The following is a 17,794-nucleotide window of genomic DNA, read 5'->3' as shown; positions in this document are numbered from 1 at the left end:
ATTTTACTATTATAATTAATAACTATAGAAGGGTAGATCTACTCTATTATATAATTTCGACCTTTTACCTAATAATGTATAATAACCCCAACCTATCACATATCAGAGTTATCTTTTCTATCTCTTCTCAATTGGATGATGAGACTTTCGCTGACTACCCATCCCTTGGGGTGGGGGTCAACCAATCATACACAAGCACGTAGATATGCCTGACAGCACAGCCATCTTTCGACCTTCCACTGTTCATACAGCCGAGCTGCGTGTAAAGTGAAAGCGCCGATCCAGCCATATTCTTCTGTGATTACACGTCATATACATCTCGAATCACCGCCACACACACATAATTCGAGGTGTTGTCCAGAGGCCGCCAGGGTGGGCAGCCCAAGTGTTCTTCTGCTTTTCATCTATCAACTAACAGCCATTTTATTTCACATCCGTTGCGACGAAAAATTGACTCACTTACCACCACACGAAACCCAAAGACGGCCGCTTCCATATGAAACAGCACTCACGACCAGAAGCGACAGACATGACGACGCCGCGCTGCAAGCTCTGTAGAAACCTTACAAGAGACGACGATCCTAGCTACACTCGCCTTGCCCTTGATTTCAGTCCAAATCAATTGACATCTTCAGTTGAGTCAACGCAGTGCCCTCACTGCGTACTACTACTCGAGGGTATCATGGTCTTCGAATCTTCATTTGGGGTTTTCTCTACCAATGTTAGGCGTGTATTGGCCTATGGTCTCTCCGACGCCGACCCAGATGCGACCTTGCATTTGGAGCTTTATTTTTACGACGAGAGGCCCAGGTTGTCGCTAGAGATATTCCATTATGATCCTACTCCCCAACGAGCTTCTGAAAATGGGGTGATCACCAGCCCAGACAATTCTCGTCTGTGTTGCTCATCAGCAATCAAGACCCGGTCCTTTGTCAATCTTAACCTTTCGTCATCATCGAGATGGACCAAGTCACATATTCATAACTGCATTCGGAACCACAAGACTTGTGTGCAGTTGGAGACTGTTAACTTTCCACGGAGACTTCTGGTATTCTACTGTGACCCTGGCAATGAGACAACCACAGTGAAGCTTGAACAGGATGTCGATCGACCTCACGAACGTTACGCTACGTTAAGCCACTGCTGGGGATCGCATCAAACCTTGGTGACGACTTCTAAAGATATCGACGAACGAATTCAGGATATCCCATGGGACATTATACCAAAGACATTCCAACAAAGCATTCAGATTTGCCTTGAGCTGGGTATAAACTACCTCTGGATCGATGCACTCTGTATCATACAGGATGATCAAGAAGACTGGGAGGTCGAGTCTGCCAAGATGGCAGACATATACGAAAGCTCTCACTTCACGATAGCGGCTACGAGAGCGAATAATGACGCTACAGGTTTGTTCAGCCAGAAGAATCCTGGAGCTTTGGCGTCCCCGCTGCGTGCAACACTCAGCGGCCCTTCTTACTTCTCTACAACGTATGTGCGCCAAAAGCTACCGCACGTAATAGACAGAAGTCACACAGTCGCCGATGCGGCCCCGTTGCTGAGTCGTGGGTGGGTGTTCCAGGAGAGACTTTTGGCTCGTCGAGTTATACACTTTTGCGAAACGGAGCTCATTTGGGAATGCCGCCATGTGACGGCATGTGAGTGTGGTTCCCTCGAAACAAGAAACGGCTGGAAGCAGCAATTTGCTTTACCAAAAACACTTTCTTTTACCGAAGCCATTGCAGAGCCAACTGAGGTAGATACTGCCACAAGCTCTACGGTGAATTCCAGGGACCAAAACCTTGATGTTAGTGTTATACCTGACAAACCGGATTATGAACAATCTAACAATATATTCTTGGTTTCAGGGCAATAAAAACCACCATCCACAGCGACACATAGTTTGGAGAACCCTGAGAAGTTGGGCCCGGAGAGAAACTACCCACAGGGACACACAGTCAGGCAATGAGCAGTTCACGTTGGAAAGGCAACTGGATCACGATAAGCTCTCTGCGTATGACCATATACCCCTTCTCAAACGTTCCATTAAAGACCAGAAAGACAACGAGAATTGGTATAAGGTGGTTGAGCAGTACTCAATGTTGAAGCTGACCAGGCAATCGGACTGTTTACCCGCACTTTCCGGGCTTGCCCAACGGTATGGATTTACGTCCATAGGCTATTTGGCAGGTCTTTGGGCAAATACGATTGGCTACGATATTCTCTGGCGAGTGGATAAACTCGAGGATGGCGCTGTCGTACCCACCACCTATCGCGGACCTTCGTGGTCCTGGGTATGCGTAACATCGCCAGTGAAATACTGGGACATGGCCGACTTGAAAGTGCACCTGGAATTGCCTACGTGGTCAGAGGCCTACGACAGGAACTCGGGGGACTCAGAGGTGTACGCAATCGTGAATGGATCGATTTTGTCAGTCAAGCCACAGGTGGTTAACCCTGGGAGAATACCATGGAGAGGCGCTGTGGATCTGAAGGGGCGAAATCCCTTTGGTGAGGTTACCAACGGCCGGCTCGGCATCAAGAATGGCAGTCTATCAATTGCGACGGTCGAGTACGCGTATGATAGGCGAGGGGAGACTCAAGCGATGGAAGAAAACCAGTTCAGGTACGACCTGAGCATAAATCACGCGCAGCGACTGGGTTATCTGAGTTTTCCTTTTTACGCAGACTATATCTTGAGCCAACCAGGTACAGGACACATTCCCAATCATTCCACGGTTTTCCTGTTGGAAGTTCTCACACACGTCTTCCTGGTGCTGCATTGTATTGACCAACGCAGATACCGGTACAAAAGAATTGGCATTTTCAGGCCTCCCAGCACGTTGCTGTCAGACTACGGTGAAAATTTAAGGTCTGGTTTGTGTGGGAAATCAGGTCCCATATGCATTATCTAATCCATGGTATTTCCATACAGATTCATACTTATTTAGAAATGACTGTTAATTAAGGCGAGGTTGAACGTGCGGTACAACAGAAGTAATTCATCAGTGCTGGCAACAATGAACTGGCTCGTTCTCAGACCGCTATAAAACAGAGCCAAGGGGCTGAAGAAGAGCCCCCTGAAGAGGGCAGTGGCGCTAACAGCGATAGAGGCTCCTATGCTTCTTGGAGTATCGTTCTTACCCCGTAACAGGGACAGGCGTTGCCATCTACCTTCGTTGAGACAAGCACGTGATTTCCTGGATGAAATATCTTCAACGCCGAGATTTTTTTTTATCTAACCGAGGAGTTGACGTACATATGTATTGTATTACCCACGTAGACATCTGGGCCAGATCGGCACTTGTGCCGAGTCAATGGCACATAGATTTGGCGCGGTTGATCAGTGGATCGCACTCTGACGGCTGAACCTGAATCAATAACGCCGGCCAGAACGCTGGGCGGAAACGTTAAAAGGCTAGTGTTCTAGTGACCGCAGGTAACCAAACCGGTTCGAAACAAACATCAGACACAGGCCTTCTACCATACGGGTGGTCATAGGGAGATATATGTAATTGGCCGATTCAGTCAACTATCTGCAGACATTTGCAGTCGTTTCTATTGTTAGAACCATTTATTGATGCGAGTCCAGACGAACTGGTCTTATCTTGCCGTGTCTTCATGTCCATCCACTGAAGAATCTAGATAGCCTAGGCCTTTAGTGCGCAAACCGGTGGAACCCAGCGGACAGAATGGGCAAGTGGAAATGATGTGGCGCTAACCGGCGTCGTATTTCTCTGGGGCCAAGGTGCTAGCTGCAGTGACAAGTAAGAAAAAAAAGCTCAGTGAGCCTACCAACACCACTCAACACCACCCATCATACCATCCATCTTCGTCTTCCCACCACCCTTGCGTCCCAGCCCGTATCCTCTTACTTCCGCACCCGAACCGCCTGTACCTGACTAATGGGCGGCCTAAGCTAACTATCCAAGCGGCCCCCAGTCTTCAGCTGGTTGGTCTGCGGGCGCCCTGAAGCCAGAGGCTAGATGCAGTCGATCGAGTACGGACGAGCAGGTTCTGCAGCCGCTCTATTGACCAACAAAACACCATGGCGCGCCTCTTCTTCTTGTCCGGCATGTTCGGCAGTTCACATCTCGTACTCTCGCTCTTCGGATTACATTGATTCTGTATCCATTCCTATCGTTTAGTGATTCGTCACAATATCACTCGTTGAAAGCCGAACACAGTCGAAGAATCGCGACACCGATCACCACCACGCAATTGGTCGATCTGCGGCAGGGACCCCCTCCTTCCCACGACTCCCCAGTCCCCCGGGCCAAAGAGTAACATCGGCCTCGACATTCCGGCGGGTTTCGCACAAACCTTTCTCTTCCAAGATGCGGCAAACAGCACAGCTCCTCGTCCTGGCCCTGGGCTCATCGATAGCCGCGGCGGTCGCCTCGACCAAACGCGGCCTCGTCTTCGTGCCCAACGACCAATGGCCCCAGGATAGCCAGATCTGGACCAAGCCCGGCACCGACCTGACGTGGTACTACAACTACAAGATGACGCCCTCGCCCTCGTTCGCCGACACGACGCAGGACAAGTTCGAGTTCGTGCCCATGATGTGGGGCAAGACGCCCGACACCCAGTTTCTCGACTCGGTCAACAGTCAGATCGACGGCGGCCGCAACATCTCCCACGTGCTGGGCTTCAACGAGCCCGACGGCGCCGTCAGTGGCGGCAGCAACCTCGACCCGGAGTCGGCCGCCCTGATCTGGGTCAAGAACATGGAGCCCCTGGCCAAGCGCGGTGTCAAGCTCGGCATGCCCGCCGTCACGGGCAGCGACCGCGGCGTCAAATGGACCAAGAACTTCGCGACCGAGTGCGCCAAGGCCATCAGTGCCGACGGCGGCAACAAGAACTGCACCTTCGACTTCTTGCCCATCCACTTCTACGGCAGCTTCGAGGGACTGGCTAGCCACATGGGCTCCATGTCTGCTGCGTAAGTCTTCTTCTCTTCGCCCACTTCCACTCCCTTTCCCTCTTTCGTTTCTACTCACCACTATCCGCTTCGCTCGAACCCTTATCGTGATGGCAGACTTGCTGACTGTGTATGTTTCCTGCAGCTTCCCCAACGTAACGCAATGGATCACCGAATACAACTGGGACAACCAGGACCTGTCGACCACGCAGAGCTTCTTCAACACGACGTGCGACTACTTCGACCGCCTCACCAGCGTCTCCCGCTACAGCTACTTCGGCTCGTTCCGGTCCAAGGTTAGCAACGTTGGACCCAACGCCGTCATGCTGAACAACAACGGAGATCTGACGGATATCGGCTCCTGGTACCTGGGTGGTTCCGCTACGGGCGTGAACCCCCAGTCGGCGGCTGGCAAAAGCGGCGCTTCTGTTTTGGCTGCTGTCGCCGCCGCTGGTATTGCAGGTGCCGTTCTGGCTTCGTTCTAACGGACGGAAGAATGACCTGAGCACGTACAACTCGGATTTTCTTGGATATATCTATGGCGACGCAGCCATATAGTCATATATCGTTTAGTTGCGTCACTGTTTCCAGTTCTAGAACTGATTGGCTATTTGCGTAAATATATGGGGGATATGGAAATAGATGGGATTGGCGTTCACACAGGAAATCACCTGTACAGGAGTTCAATCGGTTGATCTAGACACCGAGATGTCACACCTAAAAATCTAATTGCATTCATTATTCATTATCGCATCATTGTGATGGCATGGGGGTACTCCTGCTCTGCTACAAGGTCACATTTTATTTCTGCAAATACCTGAATGTGTCGTTTCATCTCCCCAATGTCTAGGGACATACATCATCTTCGACAACGGCGGATACGCTATGAATCCATTCATACGCCGATTTTCAAATCGAAACAGGTCGGTTGAAACAAGAGGAGACCGCTGCCCTCTCAAGCAGATGCCTAAAGAGCGCTCAAGTGGATACGTATCCATTCCAGTATAACTGATTCTGTTACCCTTCAGACCACAACCGACCTTTCTCTACTAAACAGCGGTGATGTCCAGTATCTATCTCAGGGTTCTCATCGAATGACCTGACAATCGGAGTGCCGTTGATGAACTGAACTCAGGGAAGATCCCGGCCGATTTGAAGTCGGTAGACGACCCCTGTAGTTGCCCGAGTTCAGCATGGGCCGGCCGCCTGCTCCTGGCAGCCGGTTCCTTCATCCCATAACTTCTGCCCCTCCAACTGGCGTTTTCCAGGACCCTCCCAGCGGCAAGCCGACCAAACAGTCGAAAACGTTTAGTCGCCAGCGCTTTGGAGGCTTTGATTCAATCAACACGATTTCAGTATGTCCCTAGGTTCCCCCCGATATGTTTTTCGAGGTTCAGTAAGTAATTAGATCTCCCCATTCCATATCCGCACATAGCCTACAAATTGTTTCTAAAAATAGTCCAATGAGCTTGTGAGATCGCAAGGCTTGCGGCAAAGAAGAATGAAGACCATTGGAATTATGGACCACCCAATCCTATCGTGGCTGCAACGTGTTTCGATTGAGATGCTGACAACGGGGCTTCTTGGTGGTTATCATCACTCAGCCTGCGTCACGACCGCGCGGCGAGTTATATCAGTTCCACATGTCTACGTGAGCTCTCGACTAACTTGCTGCCTAATCCCCCAACAGGCAAAACTTCATAGACGATAAGAGGATCATTGAAGCACAACGCTTGAGGATAATCTCATGAAGCTTTGTTGCGCCAGCGTGCTACTTGGTTCCCTCATTTGAAAACACCGCCAACTCTCTCCCCATTCGCCACCAAAATGTCCACCACATCCGAACAAAACGAGCCCCTTCGGCCAACGCCATCCACCCAGGACATCTCAACCGCCGCCGCGGCCGTCGCCGCGGCCCTGGACGGCAAGATCCAGTACGCCCTCGTCGGCGGCGCGGCCTGCGCCGTGCTGGGATCCCCGCGCGTGCCCGAGGCCCTCGAGATCGTGGTCCCGAAGGGCCGCACCGCAGAGGCGCGGACCCTGCTCAAGCAGCGTCCAGGCTCCTTCGATGTCGAGCCGCGGACGCTGCACACCTACTTCAAGAGCGGGCAGGTGCGCATCCGGGTCGAGCTGCTCGCGCCGCCGGGCATGTTCCGGGACGGGTACGACGAGGCGACGCCGGTCGTCTTGGTCCGAGACAGCAAGATCCGGGTGCTGAAGCCGACGGTGCTGCTCAACGTCAAGTGCAGAACCGTCCAGGAACAGCGCACCGAGGAGGGGCGGCGGGCCGAGGCGATGGATATTGTGTTCCTGCTCGGCTGGTGTCAACGCAACGGGGCCCGCCCGACTGGCGACGAGGTCCCGCGCGCGACCATGGCCTTTGTGCACACGTTTATCAGTCTGCTGCCCTCTTCCAAAGAGCATTGGGTTAACGCGGGTTACGACCTGGTACGTTTTTGTTGCTCCTTTCGTGCCTAACTTAAGTGAGAGTACGGCAATCATGGGTTATGCTTCTAGTAATGCTGACTTCTGTTCATCAATCTTCATAGAGGAAAGGTCAATTTACTTGATTGATGGGAGGTTAGTATCAAGGGATCAATCGTTCTGGACGAATGCGATCCGAGCCAAGATATCCATTCCTATTCCTACGCTCGAATACCCTACTGCATCGGGGATACTTACCTACTTTCCATTTTCTGATGGCATACCAGCCAGGTAAGAAGGTGGAAGGTGGTTATTCGTGCTTTTACCACCCAGTCGACTTACAAAACTTCGCCATGAGGGCGGCATCGGATCGCCAACATTGGGACCGTGGTCTAGCCAAGAAGACCTTGTTGGCTGAGAAGATGCCCAGGTTTTTGGCCGAGACATGGGTTCGATGGAACAGCTTTCCGTGGAGTAGGGGTTGCCAAGAACTAATAAGAGCTCTTTTGTTTTGGCCTTTTCAAGTGTTCCTAACGTCTATATCGCGGCCCCAATGGAACAGGTACAGTTGGGCGTCCAGTAGGCCTCACCAATTGAGGCACTTGCAAGCCGGAATAGCATTGTTGATAGTCATGTTTCGACCACTCGAGTCAGATCTAACACACGTCGACGTCTATTGTTCTAGCTCAACAGGTCAGTATCCACCTATTTTGTCGTGATCTATTTTTAAGCGCCGGGAAACCCGTTGTTATACAGGGGTCTAGTCAATGTCTACTCAATGCCCCATTGTAAAGAGGGAGGCAATACGAGATTCTTAAATGACAACTCCCGGGGTCGTTTATATGGGATAATATTCACATATAATGCCACAACACCGCTCGTTCTATACCTCACAGCTTCCCAACTTGGTCGGTCAGTCCACGTTCGTTTCCTTCGTCTAATATCACCAAATACCGTATTGCAGTCTCTACCGCACCCCGTTATGCATTTCGCCACACCCATCTTGGCACTGGCCTCGCTGGCCTCGACCGCCAACGCCGCCGTCGTCCCAGCCCACCTCGGAAGCCTGGCAAGCAAAGACAACCAAGCTCAGAGCGCGTGCACGAGCCCGGCCAAGCGACAAGAATGGCGCAGCTTGAGCTCCGAGACAAGAGCCGAGTACATGGGCGCTGTAAAATGCTTGTTTACCAAACCGTCGCGCATCGGCCTCAAGACAAGTCTCTATGAGGACTTCCCCTACATCCATTCGAAGTTGAACACGGAGAGTGAGTTGGCCCTGTCCCTACATCCATATCCCCGCCACGCACCGGCCAGAGCCCCCGACTAACCCTGCCCACCACCCCCAGTCCATTTCGTCGCCCAGTTCCTGCCGTGGCACCGCCTCTTCCTCAACATGTACGAGGCCGCCCTGCACGAGTGCGGCTACGCCAGCCCCATGCCGTACTGGGACTGGACGCAGGACGCGGGCGCGCTGCCCGCGTCGGCGGTGGTGCAAGAGTTCGGCGGCAACGGCGCGGGCGGCGGCTGGAGCTCGCCCGCGCGGCCGAACCCGCTGACGTCGTGCGTGACGGCGGGCCCGCTGGCGGGCACGACGCTGACCTACTACGCCGGCGCCGAGCGCGCGCACTGCCTGAACCGGCAGCTCAACAACGGCACGGGCGGCGCCAAGGAGGCGCTGTGGGGCGCGGCGGACTACGCGCCGGCCAACATCGCGCGCATCGTCGACGGCTCGCCCGACTTCGCGGCCTTCGCCGACCGCCTCGAGAACGGGCCCCACGGCGCCATCCACAACGCCGTCGGCGGCGACCTGGTGCCCAGCTCGTCGCCCAACGACCCGCTCTTCATGCTGCACCACGCCCAGGTCGACCGGCTGTGGGCGCGCTGGCAGCAGGCCGGTGGCGCCGCGCGCGACGTCGAATTTGGCGGCAAGCGGTTCGACAAGTCGCCGGCGACGCTCCAGGATGTCTTGCCTTACATGGGTCTTGGCCCGGACATGGCGATTGACAAGGTCATGACGACTCAGAATGATGTACTTTGCTATACCTACGTGTGAAACACAACCTAATTATATAGTTAAGATATCAAATCCTATTTCTATCCAGTTTCATAGTACATTATAATTATCAATGGGCCCACATTAAACGGACCATGAATCAACCTAATAATACGCCACAAGTCTATAGAAAGGCCGGTCCGTAAGATATCTATACCTTTATCAGCTACATGTACGTAGGTCCCGGTAGACAATGTCAAGTCCTTAACCTTTGCTGACTTGACAGGCGTAAGGCATCTACGCTCCCACCCGCGGAAGATGGCTGGTCCATCCAGCAATCTTTCTCTGCGCTGAGGACCGCGTCGAAACGAATTGAAGAGAGGAATGAAAGGCGCGGGAGAACCAAGTCCGGCAAGCCTATACACACTACATTTGTGGCCACGATGAAGATGGTGACACATCACCAGAGAATCCCCAGGGCGCGGATTTGCCTTCCGAGCCCGTAGAAGAACGCCATAAAAGAAAGCTTGAAAGACCACAGGCATAAATAGTAGCAGAGGTAGCTAGCCAGGGTGTCGTGGGTAGCCACGGCAATGTCTTTCGCGATGGTCGACCGATCTTGGTCGGTCGGTGGGTTAATCGATACGTATAGGACGTCGCCCAAGACGGCCAATACAAGCGCGGATGCGATGTTGAAGGCGATAGCGCACACCACGAGGTAGTCGTCCACCTTGAGGCGCCCGAAAAGGCGGATTCGGACACCCAGTCTGACGACTACCACGATGATGGAGAAAGCGACTCCGGACCAGAGGATGCCCTTCAATATGACAAGGAACATTAGCCACGGCGTTCCCATTTAGGGTGGCATCCCACGACATGTGCAGAAATAAGCTAGCATACCATCAATGTGGACTGCTGGACATTGGCCGTTTGCACGGACATCACGGCTGGCTCTCTAGGCGCAGAGTGTATGTTGAGAAATTCAACGATTCTGAGTAAATTTCGGGCTTTCGTAGTTTGAAGTGGCCATCTGTAAGACTGAATCATCTCGAGGAGCAAGTTGAGGAATTCGTCGCTTGCCTATATCAAGCAAGAGGCTGCTATCGCCGAAGTGGTATTGGCCTGTTTCATTTGGGGTAGGGCTGTGTGGCTGGAACCCGAGTTGAGAAAGAAAAGAGTTATTAGAGTCCAAGGAACTGCTCGAAAGGCGCCCGTAGTAATCAGGCTGTGCCCCGATCTATGAACAAAATCCTATGTAGGCCCATTAATTATACACGACCCTAAGCTCGAACTTATAACACACTCAACAACATTTTCACACTCTATCTACGTAGCACGGCGGCATGTGTGCAATGAGCGAGAAGAAGGCCTTGTACTGCATCTCCTGCTTCGGCTCGACCTGTCGGAAGTTGTAGTTCAGCACCAGAGTGGCGCCGATCTTGGCCATCTCCAGCCGGGCGAGGTTCTGCCCCGGACACGACGCGTAACCCAGCCCGAACGGCATGTAGTCCTTGTCGAGCTTGGCGGCTTCACCGCTCAGCCAACGGTCCGGGTTGAACTCCCTGGCATCATCGCCCCTTTCCCCCACCGAAGTTAGCTTGCAATGCAAAGTGAACGAGTCGTTCCGTTGACTAGGTCTGAGGTAAATGCAACGTACCATATCTCTTTGGAGTGGTGGATGACCCAAGGGTGGACGGAGAGGATGGTGCCTTCTGGGAAAGTCTGGCCCCCTATCTCGAGGCCCCCTGGAGGGGCCCGACGTGCCAGGCCCACTGAAAGGAATTCAGATTAGTATGTTTGCCTATAACATAGTATTGGCTCGTTTTGCCTCGGGACCACTACTTACTAGCACCTGGACCAAATATCCGCAAGGATTCCTTGAGGCAAGCCTGCAAGAAAGGCAATCCCTGAGTGTCGGCGAAGGAGACCACTCCTTGCCGTTCTCCGAGACCGGCGTCCAGCATCTCCTGGCGTGCTCGGTGCCACGCGTCCGGGTGTCGCATCATGAAATACAAGAAGGCCTGCACACCGGAAGACACCGTGTCGGACCCGGCGGCCACGGCGTTGAAGGCGGCCGAGTCGATCTCGTGCCGATGCATGCGATCCGGATTCTGCTGCAGCATGCGGAACCAGTGCGACGACGCGTCGAAGCGTCCGTCGGGGTTAGCCTGTCTTTCCTTGATAGCGGCCATGGCCGTGTCGACGATATGACCCCAAGGAACACTTGATCAAAGCGGTCGAAGCGTAGGTAAGCAACATGCGAGACATAGTAATTGAGTCGGAAACTTACATCCCGAGCCCCGTCATGACGGGGTTGGCTAGCAGCAGAACATGGACCCAGCGGAAGAAGCCGACGGCCGAGACGTAGGCGCTCTGGGCCTCGGAGGCGGCGAAGGCGCCGGCGATGTCGGCGCCCTTGTTCAGGAAGCCGAAGGGCCGGGAGAAGACGACCTCGCCGACGACGTCGGACGTGGTGAAGGAGACGAACTCGTCGAGGCGGACGGGGTCGCCGCTGCGGGCGAACTTGTCGAGCCAGCCCAGCAGCAGGGCGATGGTGCTGTCGATGGCCTCCTCCGACTGCAGCACGTTGCTCAGCGTGTAGGCCGGCGCCACGTGCCGCGACAGCTCGTTCTTGATCTTGGGGTCCGTTGCCGCGAAGGGGTTGATGAAGCGCCCGTCCTGTTGTGGCCGTACTCGTTGTCAGCGTCGATACTATGACACATGTTGGGCAGGGGCATGAGAGCAAGGGTAGAGCCGGGAGTGAAACAGGACTTACAGGGAAGGTGGCTATTTTGTACCAGTCTGCCTTGTGGAGGGTGGCCAGGAGTATCTTTCTGGGGCCGTCCGGATGGCTCACGCTCACCTCTCCAGGGGCGATGCGTACAAAATGCCCTGGACTGGTGTTAGCATCGCGAGGCCACGCATAACATAATGAACGAACAGGGGACGGGAAGACTCGAGGCATGCATACCATACTTGTCGTGCGCACGTACTAACACTCGGTTCTGGTCCCCTTTGATGACATGTCTCACATGCCAGAACCGGGTGACGGACGCGAGAGCCGGGCCTGGCACATCGCTTAAGGGCGAGAGGAATCGTCGGAAGAATGCGACGCTGGCAATGAGAGTCCCCAGACCGACCAAAACGGTACCCAATGCAAGTAAGATCATAGTGGAAAGCGGCTCTATCCGTTGGTTGGTCGTGTGTCTCTCACTTGGGCTGCATAGTCACAGTTCTGACAAATATGTCGGCTTCGTAAGGCGAGCCATTGCATCTACTTGTAGCCGCGCCTCTCCATTGGGCCTCCACCTATATCACTGCGTTGAGAAGTGTGCCCCGAAATGAAAGGCCCATCCGCATGCATCGACTCCCGCATCGAGTATGGGCTATGTTACGCCCGGCTGCACGTCAACGGCGCAGCTTCGCGCTGATTGGTCGACCCGTGCCGTCGGGACCGGGGATGGCTTCCCTTCTCCAACGGCCAAGCCTGGCACGGAACGGCCCCCTAGCCCTGGAACGGACCAATTGCCCAAACGCTCGCACGGCCGCTGGCATAAAAGGCGCAAACGTCTGATCTATCGCGCGATTCAACCATCATGGGCCTGGCCAAGCGGCCTTGGGAAGTGCGGGGGTGGGTTTGCCGGCTGCCCGGCCTGAGGACCCAAGATCCCCGAGAAAGATCTCCAAAGAGGGTCGTATTCGACTTGAAATAACAAATCGCTGGCCCCAATGACTTCCAAGTCGGTGCTTTCCACGAATCCTATCTCTTAGTCGTCAGGGAAAATGGCGAGGTTTCCAATTGAGAAGGACGACCAGCGGGTCATCCTGGCCGCCAACATCCTCATGATCGCAGTCCCCATGGTTGCTGTGTCCCTGCGCCTTTTGTCGCGTCGAATCGCGAAACGAGCGTTCCATCTCAGTGATTATTTGATGGTCGCAGCTGTGGTACGTCAAAGCTCCCCTTCGTTCTCAAGCCCATTCGCGTTTTTTATGTCAACTAAAACTTGAAAATTCAGTGCGTTTCAGCCAGCCTGAGCTCCCTCAGCATTACTGGCGTCGTGCGTTGTGGATTGGGGTACGACCACATGGCCAATATCCTGCAAGTTTACGGACTGGAGCCAATCTCTTTGCTGCTAAAGGTGCGTAGGATGCGTTTCGTGGATGCACCATTACTGGTGGTGGAATCCCATTGCGACTAACATTCGAGGTCGAACAGCTCCTCATCGGTCTTCAATTCACTTGGGTCATCAGTCTGTCTCTCTGCAAGATCTCCATCCTGATCCTCTATCGAAAGCTGTTCCCAACACCCTTCATTCATCTGGCTTCTTTGGCTACGAGCGCTCTGATAGCGACGTGGGCGGTGGCGACCATCCTGGCTGGCTGTCTAATTTGCCAGCCCATCTCCAAGAACTGGGATCTACTCATGACGGATGGATACTGCGGCAACCAGGTCCTTTCTTTCACCATCACAGGAGCCATCAACCTCGTCACCGACATAATGGTTCTCGTCCTGCCTCTTCCGAATCTCTACAAGCTGCAGGTGCCCATGCAACAACGGATGGTCTTGGTGGGGGTATTCAGTCTTGGGTTCTTGTAAGTGCGAACAACAACGTTTAGCCAACCTCGTTCCCCCCGTTTCCTTTCTCAATATCCCCGGAGTCGTGTTCGCTCACAAGACGCTAATGACCCTCTTCTTACCTCTCCAGAACCTGCGTCGTCAGCGCCGTGCGCATCCACTACCTCAAGAGCATGGACTACACCGACCTCACCCTCTCCATGAAGCACCCCAACATCTTCAGCGGCCTCGAGCCCAGCGCCGCCATCACCCTCGCCTGCATCCCGCTGCTGCGCCCGCTCTTCCGCTGGTCCGGCGGCTACAGCCACACCGGCACCGCGCTCGGCGCCAAGGCGACCTCGTCGTACGCCTCCAAGAATTCCGAGAGCAGCCACGCCGCCAAGGGGGGCTTCGACAGCAGACACATCCCCCTGGAGCGTGTGAGCAAGAATACCAACAGCCACGACGACGGCTCCTCGGAGTGTCGTTTGCGTCCCGAGGAGGACTTGTACAAACACACGGCCGTGGCCACGGGCCGTCCGCCGCATAGCAGCAGTGGGAGCAATGGCGGGAGCAGTATGATGATTGCCGAGTCTTTCGTCGAGAATGACGGCGGTGGGGACTTGGAAGAACAAAATAAGGGCCAGCAGCGGGGCGATACACAACCTCATCGTAGCCGGGCGGGGATCACGATGCGGCATGAATGGGATGTAACCAAACAATAATCTACAGACGGTTTGATGCTATTTAAAAAGCAAAATGCGCGGATTGCCAACTGCATACTTTTCACATGAAGAGGTTCCCTCGGGGATGTTACAAAATACATGTGATTGTGGGGGTCTCCAAAACCTCCTCATCAACTTATTGCATTGTGGCGTGCCCGAGATTGTCTCGATCAAGCTTACCTATCTTCAAGGCCCTCGGCGGAGACATGAGTGGTACACAATTGAGAAATCCCAATATTCCTGCATATCTGGGCTAGATACTGGCTAGTCTCTTCTTCCCATGTTTTGACATGAACATGGGCTAGGCGATCGAGTACTGGCGAAATCGACATCGGCACCGCGAATAATAAGCGCTGTAGCGATCTTTCGAATACCATGGCCAGTTACTACTACCCAGGACGTCTAGGAAATGTAATTATAGGAGTAGATCAGTCAATGAATTCATGCCATCGACGTTTCGTCTAGATGTAACCAGAGCAGCAATCCACCATCAGGGTTTGCTACTTATTTACAGCCGGCTATCCTAAAGATCATCATCCCAGTCAGAGTCGTCCGATTCGGGGAAAAAGAATTGCGGCCCATACTTTTGATATTCGTAGCCACGATACATACAACCAGCTATCTCTTCTTCCCGGCGTTGAGCTCGACGGTATGAGCGAGAGCGAAACCCCGTCCGCCACGCCATGCTATACTCCACCCTCTGCACCCCCGCGGCGGTCAGCGCCGTCCGGATGCTGTCCTCCCGATCGAACAGCCTATAAGACTCGTATTTGTCCCGGGCCTCATCGTACGATTGAAAGCCGCGTGGGGCTCCTCTCCTCACCACAGGATACTCAGGCGGCACGTAAGCGTCCTCGTCGCCGCTGCCGTCGCACCTCATGCTGTCCATCATAGCGTCCACGTCGCAGCCCACGTACGTGAGGTGGAGGAACCGGCCGCCGCTGGCCTTGGAGGCGGCGAGCCCGCTCAGGGCGGCCGCGAACCGCTTGGGGAGTGTTTCGCACGCGCAGCCGATGATGGAGAGCGACCGGATGCTGTCGGGCAGGGCCCGCACCAGCAGCTGCTGCCACTCGTCACCACGCTCTTCCTCTTCTTCGTTGGAGCTGGGGCAGCAGACGGTGGGCCACTGCACGGTTAGATCCCGCAGGGCGGTGAAGCAGGCAAAAGATGCCGCTGGCCTTGTACTGTTGCCTGTCGGTGCCTGTTGACAGAGTTCAAGCTCGAGGGACCAAAGGTGCTGTCTGCAAGGAGCTAGGGCTTGTACAGCCTCGAGCGGTCCGAGCGGCGCTTTCTTTGCTCGTCCTCCACTGGGACCATCGTAATTTTCGAAGTACTTGAGTTCGCAAAGAGCGGGGCAGGTGGCGATGACTTGCTCCAGCTCTTTCGCATCGAGCCAGGCGCTCTTGAGGTGGAGCACTCGAAGTTGGGCCAGGCAAAGCCGCAGCTGCGGCGGTGAATCGAGGCGCCCAAATACGGCGGTGGTTTCGAAGCAAGAGTCGACAATCAGTACCCGTAAGCCTCGGGAGAGCGCGAGGACTTTCGCAATCAACTTCCCTAAGCCAGTTGGCGTTGCCGACCCATCCCGTCGCATCCTGGGATTTGCACACACATGGATGCATGTAAGTGCTAACTCCTCGAGTTGTTCTAGAGAGGCGGGTACATAGTCGGTCGAATCGTCCACGCATTCACCCAGGCTGAAGTGTGTAAGGGAAGGAAAAGTGGCGAGCAGCTTCGCGATGAAGTTGATCTTGGTAATCCCGCCTGGCTCGGACAGCAGGAAAGCTCTCAGGTAAGACGCCTCGGGCTCATCCAGGTTCCGGCGCCAGATCTTGGGCATTCTCTGTACGTGGCCATGGCCGAGTGCGAGTGCTTTGACGTTGCGAATCAGATGAGGCGTGTTCGTGGTGACGGATCCCACGAAGCGGAAGAAGGGTGTATATCGGAGATTGTAGAAGCCATTCATACACAGATGGTGTAGAACAGCTTGTGCGGGCCCGCGCAAGGCGGTCGAGACCAGAGAAAGGGACCGTAGGTCTTGTTTGTCGGCCCAGTACCGATCCTCGAGCATCCAGTGGCTTTTGCGATGGAAGCGGGTGACAGGTACACACGTTGAAGCCTTCCAGCGGCAATGCTCACAGAACTGCGCAAGAACGAGGTATAGAACCTCGACTGGCAGGCGAAATAAAAAGGGTGTTGAATTATCTGACATGGCGATGAGTAAGGACGTAAGAGAGTGTGAATAGGATTGTCGGTAAGAAGAAGGAGGGCGATAGTCTCTTAATAAATGGAGTTGTCGCACATTGATGATAGTGGGTATTAGTTGGACCCCTGTGCCTCCCCCCTGCGTTCCCCCCGCCTTCCCCAATTAAGCACTTCAGTGATGACATATGTAACCTATCATGGGCTGGCGGGAAGCCCCAATATACAGCCATAGCTGTGAGTGATCCATCGCACAATAGTGATATCTACTCCATGTGACTGGACCAGACAGGCAATTATCGGGAGTCGATAGGCGATTCGCGAAGGCCAGCAATAAAGCAATACAAATCTGCTGTCGTCATGTGGGCTTTCAACCCGCACACCAACGGGCCTAATTGGCAACATGTTGGGGTCACCACCATTGGGAGCTTGCAGTTAAAGTTCTGCGCAAGTACGGCCAACAAGCACGGCAATTGATATGTTCTAGCTCAACGGTCACTAGACGCTTCGGGGTCCCCGGTTATACGACGTTGAGATTCATGCTCTCTTGGCGTCGGTATTGTCGGGTCCTTCCCATGGGGTGGGAAGGGAACAGACATATCAATTACTGCATACACAAGTGAATCCATGGAGAGGGGGATGGGGCTCATGATCGTATCAATTGGAAATTGGAATGCTGCAGTAATCAAGATGCCATTTGGCTGCATGTGCTTGCATGAGGTGCAGTGGGTGCAAGCAGGTGTGGTTGGTTAATCCACAAGTCACGTGCACCCTTGAGGCTGACATCAGGCAGTTGCTGGGATCACACAAGGGCTGCGTGCCCACACACAGAAACAGCCAGATCAGATCAGATCAGATCAGTAGAACTGAAAAGGTTGATCTGAATAGGTACAATCAATGAGTACCTACACTGTTTCCAATTGCGGGCCTCTGAAGGCTGCCAGATAGGATCAGTAGCAGCACTGGCACAGCTA

General features: G+C 54.0%; 8 protein-coding genes across 8 annotated transcripts; 5 read left to right on the top strand and 3 right to left on the bottom strand.

Moving 5' to 3' along the window:
- Positions 1 to 496: 496 nt before the first annotated feature.
- PG998_004567 (uncharacterized protein) lies at positions 497 to 3,151 on the top strand (the record flags this gene model as incomplete). Its single annotated transcript, XM_066871385.1, has 3 exons — positions 497 to 1,658; positions 2,179 to 2,626; positions 3,010 to 3,151. 3 exons carry the CDS (start codon positions 497 to 499, stop codon positions 3,149 to 3,151), a joined length of 1,752 nt encoding a protein of 583 aa, XP_066735135.1.
- Positions 3,152 to 4,337: 1,186 nt separating this feature from the next.
- On the top strand, positions 4,338 to 5,409 carry PG998_004566 (Alkali-sensitive linkage protein 1; the record flags this gene model as incomplete). Its single annotated transcript, XM_066871384.1, has 2 exons — positions 4,338 to 4,945; positions 5,070 to 5,409. The coding sequence occupies 2 exons, from the start codon at positions 4,338 to 4,340 to the stop codon at positions 5,407 to 5,409; spliced, it is 948 nt and encodes a 315-aa protein (XP_066735134.1).
- A 1,342-nt stretch (positions 5,410 to 6,751) lies between these two features.
- PG998_004565 (uncharacterized protein) lies at positions 6,752 to 7,494 on the top strand (the record flags this gene model as incomplete). The annotated part of the gene is made up of 2 exons (XM_066871383.1): positions 6,752 to 7,372; positions 7,474 to 7,494. The coding sequence occupies 2 exons, from the start codon at positions 6,752 to 6,754 to the stop codon at positions 7,492 to 7,494; spliced, it is 642 nt and encodes a 213-aa protein (XP_066735133.1).
- Positions 7,495 to 8,330: 836 nt separating this feature from the next.
- Positions 8,331 to 9,401, top strand: PG998_004564 (Tyrosinase; the record flags this gene model as incomplete). Its single annotated transcript, XM_066871382.1, has 2 exons — positions 8,331 to 8,613; positions 8,695 to 9,401. 2 exons carry the CDS (start codon positions 8,331 to 8,333, stop codon positions 9,399 to 9,401), a joined length of 990 nt encoding a protein of 329 aa, XP_066735132.1.
- A 400-nt stretch (positions 9,402 to 9,801) lies between these two features.
- On the bottom strand, positions 9,802 to 10,197 carry PG998_004563 (uncharacterized protein; the record flags this gene model as incomplete). Its single annotated transcript, XM_066871381.1, has 1 exon — positions 9,802 to 10,197. One exon carries the CDS (start codon positions 10,195 to 10,197, stop codon positions 9,802 to 9,804), a length of 396 nt encoding a protein of 131 aa, XP_066735131.1.
- A 459-nt stretch (positions 10,198 to 10,656) lies between these two features.
- Positions 10,657 to 12,511, bottom strand: PG998_004562 (uncharacterized protein; the record flags this gene model as incomplete). Its single annotated transcript, XM_066871380.1, has 6 exons — positions 10,657 to 10,918; positions 10,999 to 11,113; positions 11,188 to 11,564; positions 11,632 to 12,020; positions 12,118 to 12,233; positions 12,313 to 12,511. The coding sequence occupies 6 exons, from the start codon at positions 12,509 to 12,511 to the stop codon at positions 10,657 to 10,659; spliced, it is 1,458 nt and encodes a 485-aa protein (XP_066735130.1).
- A 613-nt stretch (positions 12,512 to 13,124) lies between these two features.
- PG998_004561 (uncharacterized protein) lies at positions 13,125 to 14,621 on the top strand (the record flags this gene model as incomplete). The annotated part of the gene is made up of 4 exons (XM_066871379.1): positions 13,125 to 13,286; positions 13,358 to 13,480; positions 13,558 to 13,934; positions 14,048 to 14,621. The coding sequence occupies 4 exons, from the start codon at positions 13,125 to 13,127 to the stop codon at positions 14,619 to 14,621; spliced, it is 1,236 nt and encodes a 411-aa protein (XP_066735129.1).
- Positions 14,622 to 15,144: 523 nt separating this feature from the next.
- PG998_004560 (uncharacterized protein) lies at positions 15,145 to 16,830 on the bottom strand (the record flags this gene model as incomplete). Its single annotated transcript, XM_066871378.1, has 1 exon — positions 15,145 to 16,830. The coding sequence occupies one exon, from the start codon at positions 16,828 to 16,830 to the stop codon at positions 15,145 to 15,147; it is 1,686 nt and encodes a 561-aa protein (XP_066735128.1).
- Positions 16,831 to 17,794: the final 964 nt, after the last annotated feature.

Source organism: Apiospora kogelbergensis (assembly GCF_038363985.1).
Source record: "Apiospora kogelbergensis strain CBS 113332 chromosome Unknown utg000002l_segment0_segment0, whole genome shotgun sequence".
NCBI lineage: Eukaryota > Fungi > Ascomycota > Sordariomycetes > Amphisphaeriales > Apiosporaceae > Apiospora > Apiospora kogelbergensis.
The sequence above is the reverse complement of the archived record's forward strand: the minus strand, read 5'-3'. Positions and strand labels throughout refer to the sequence as shown.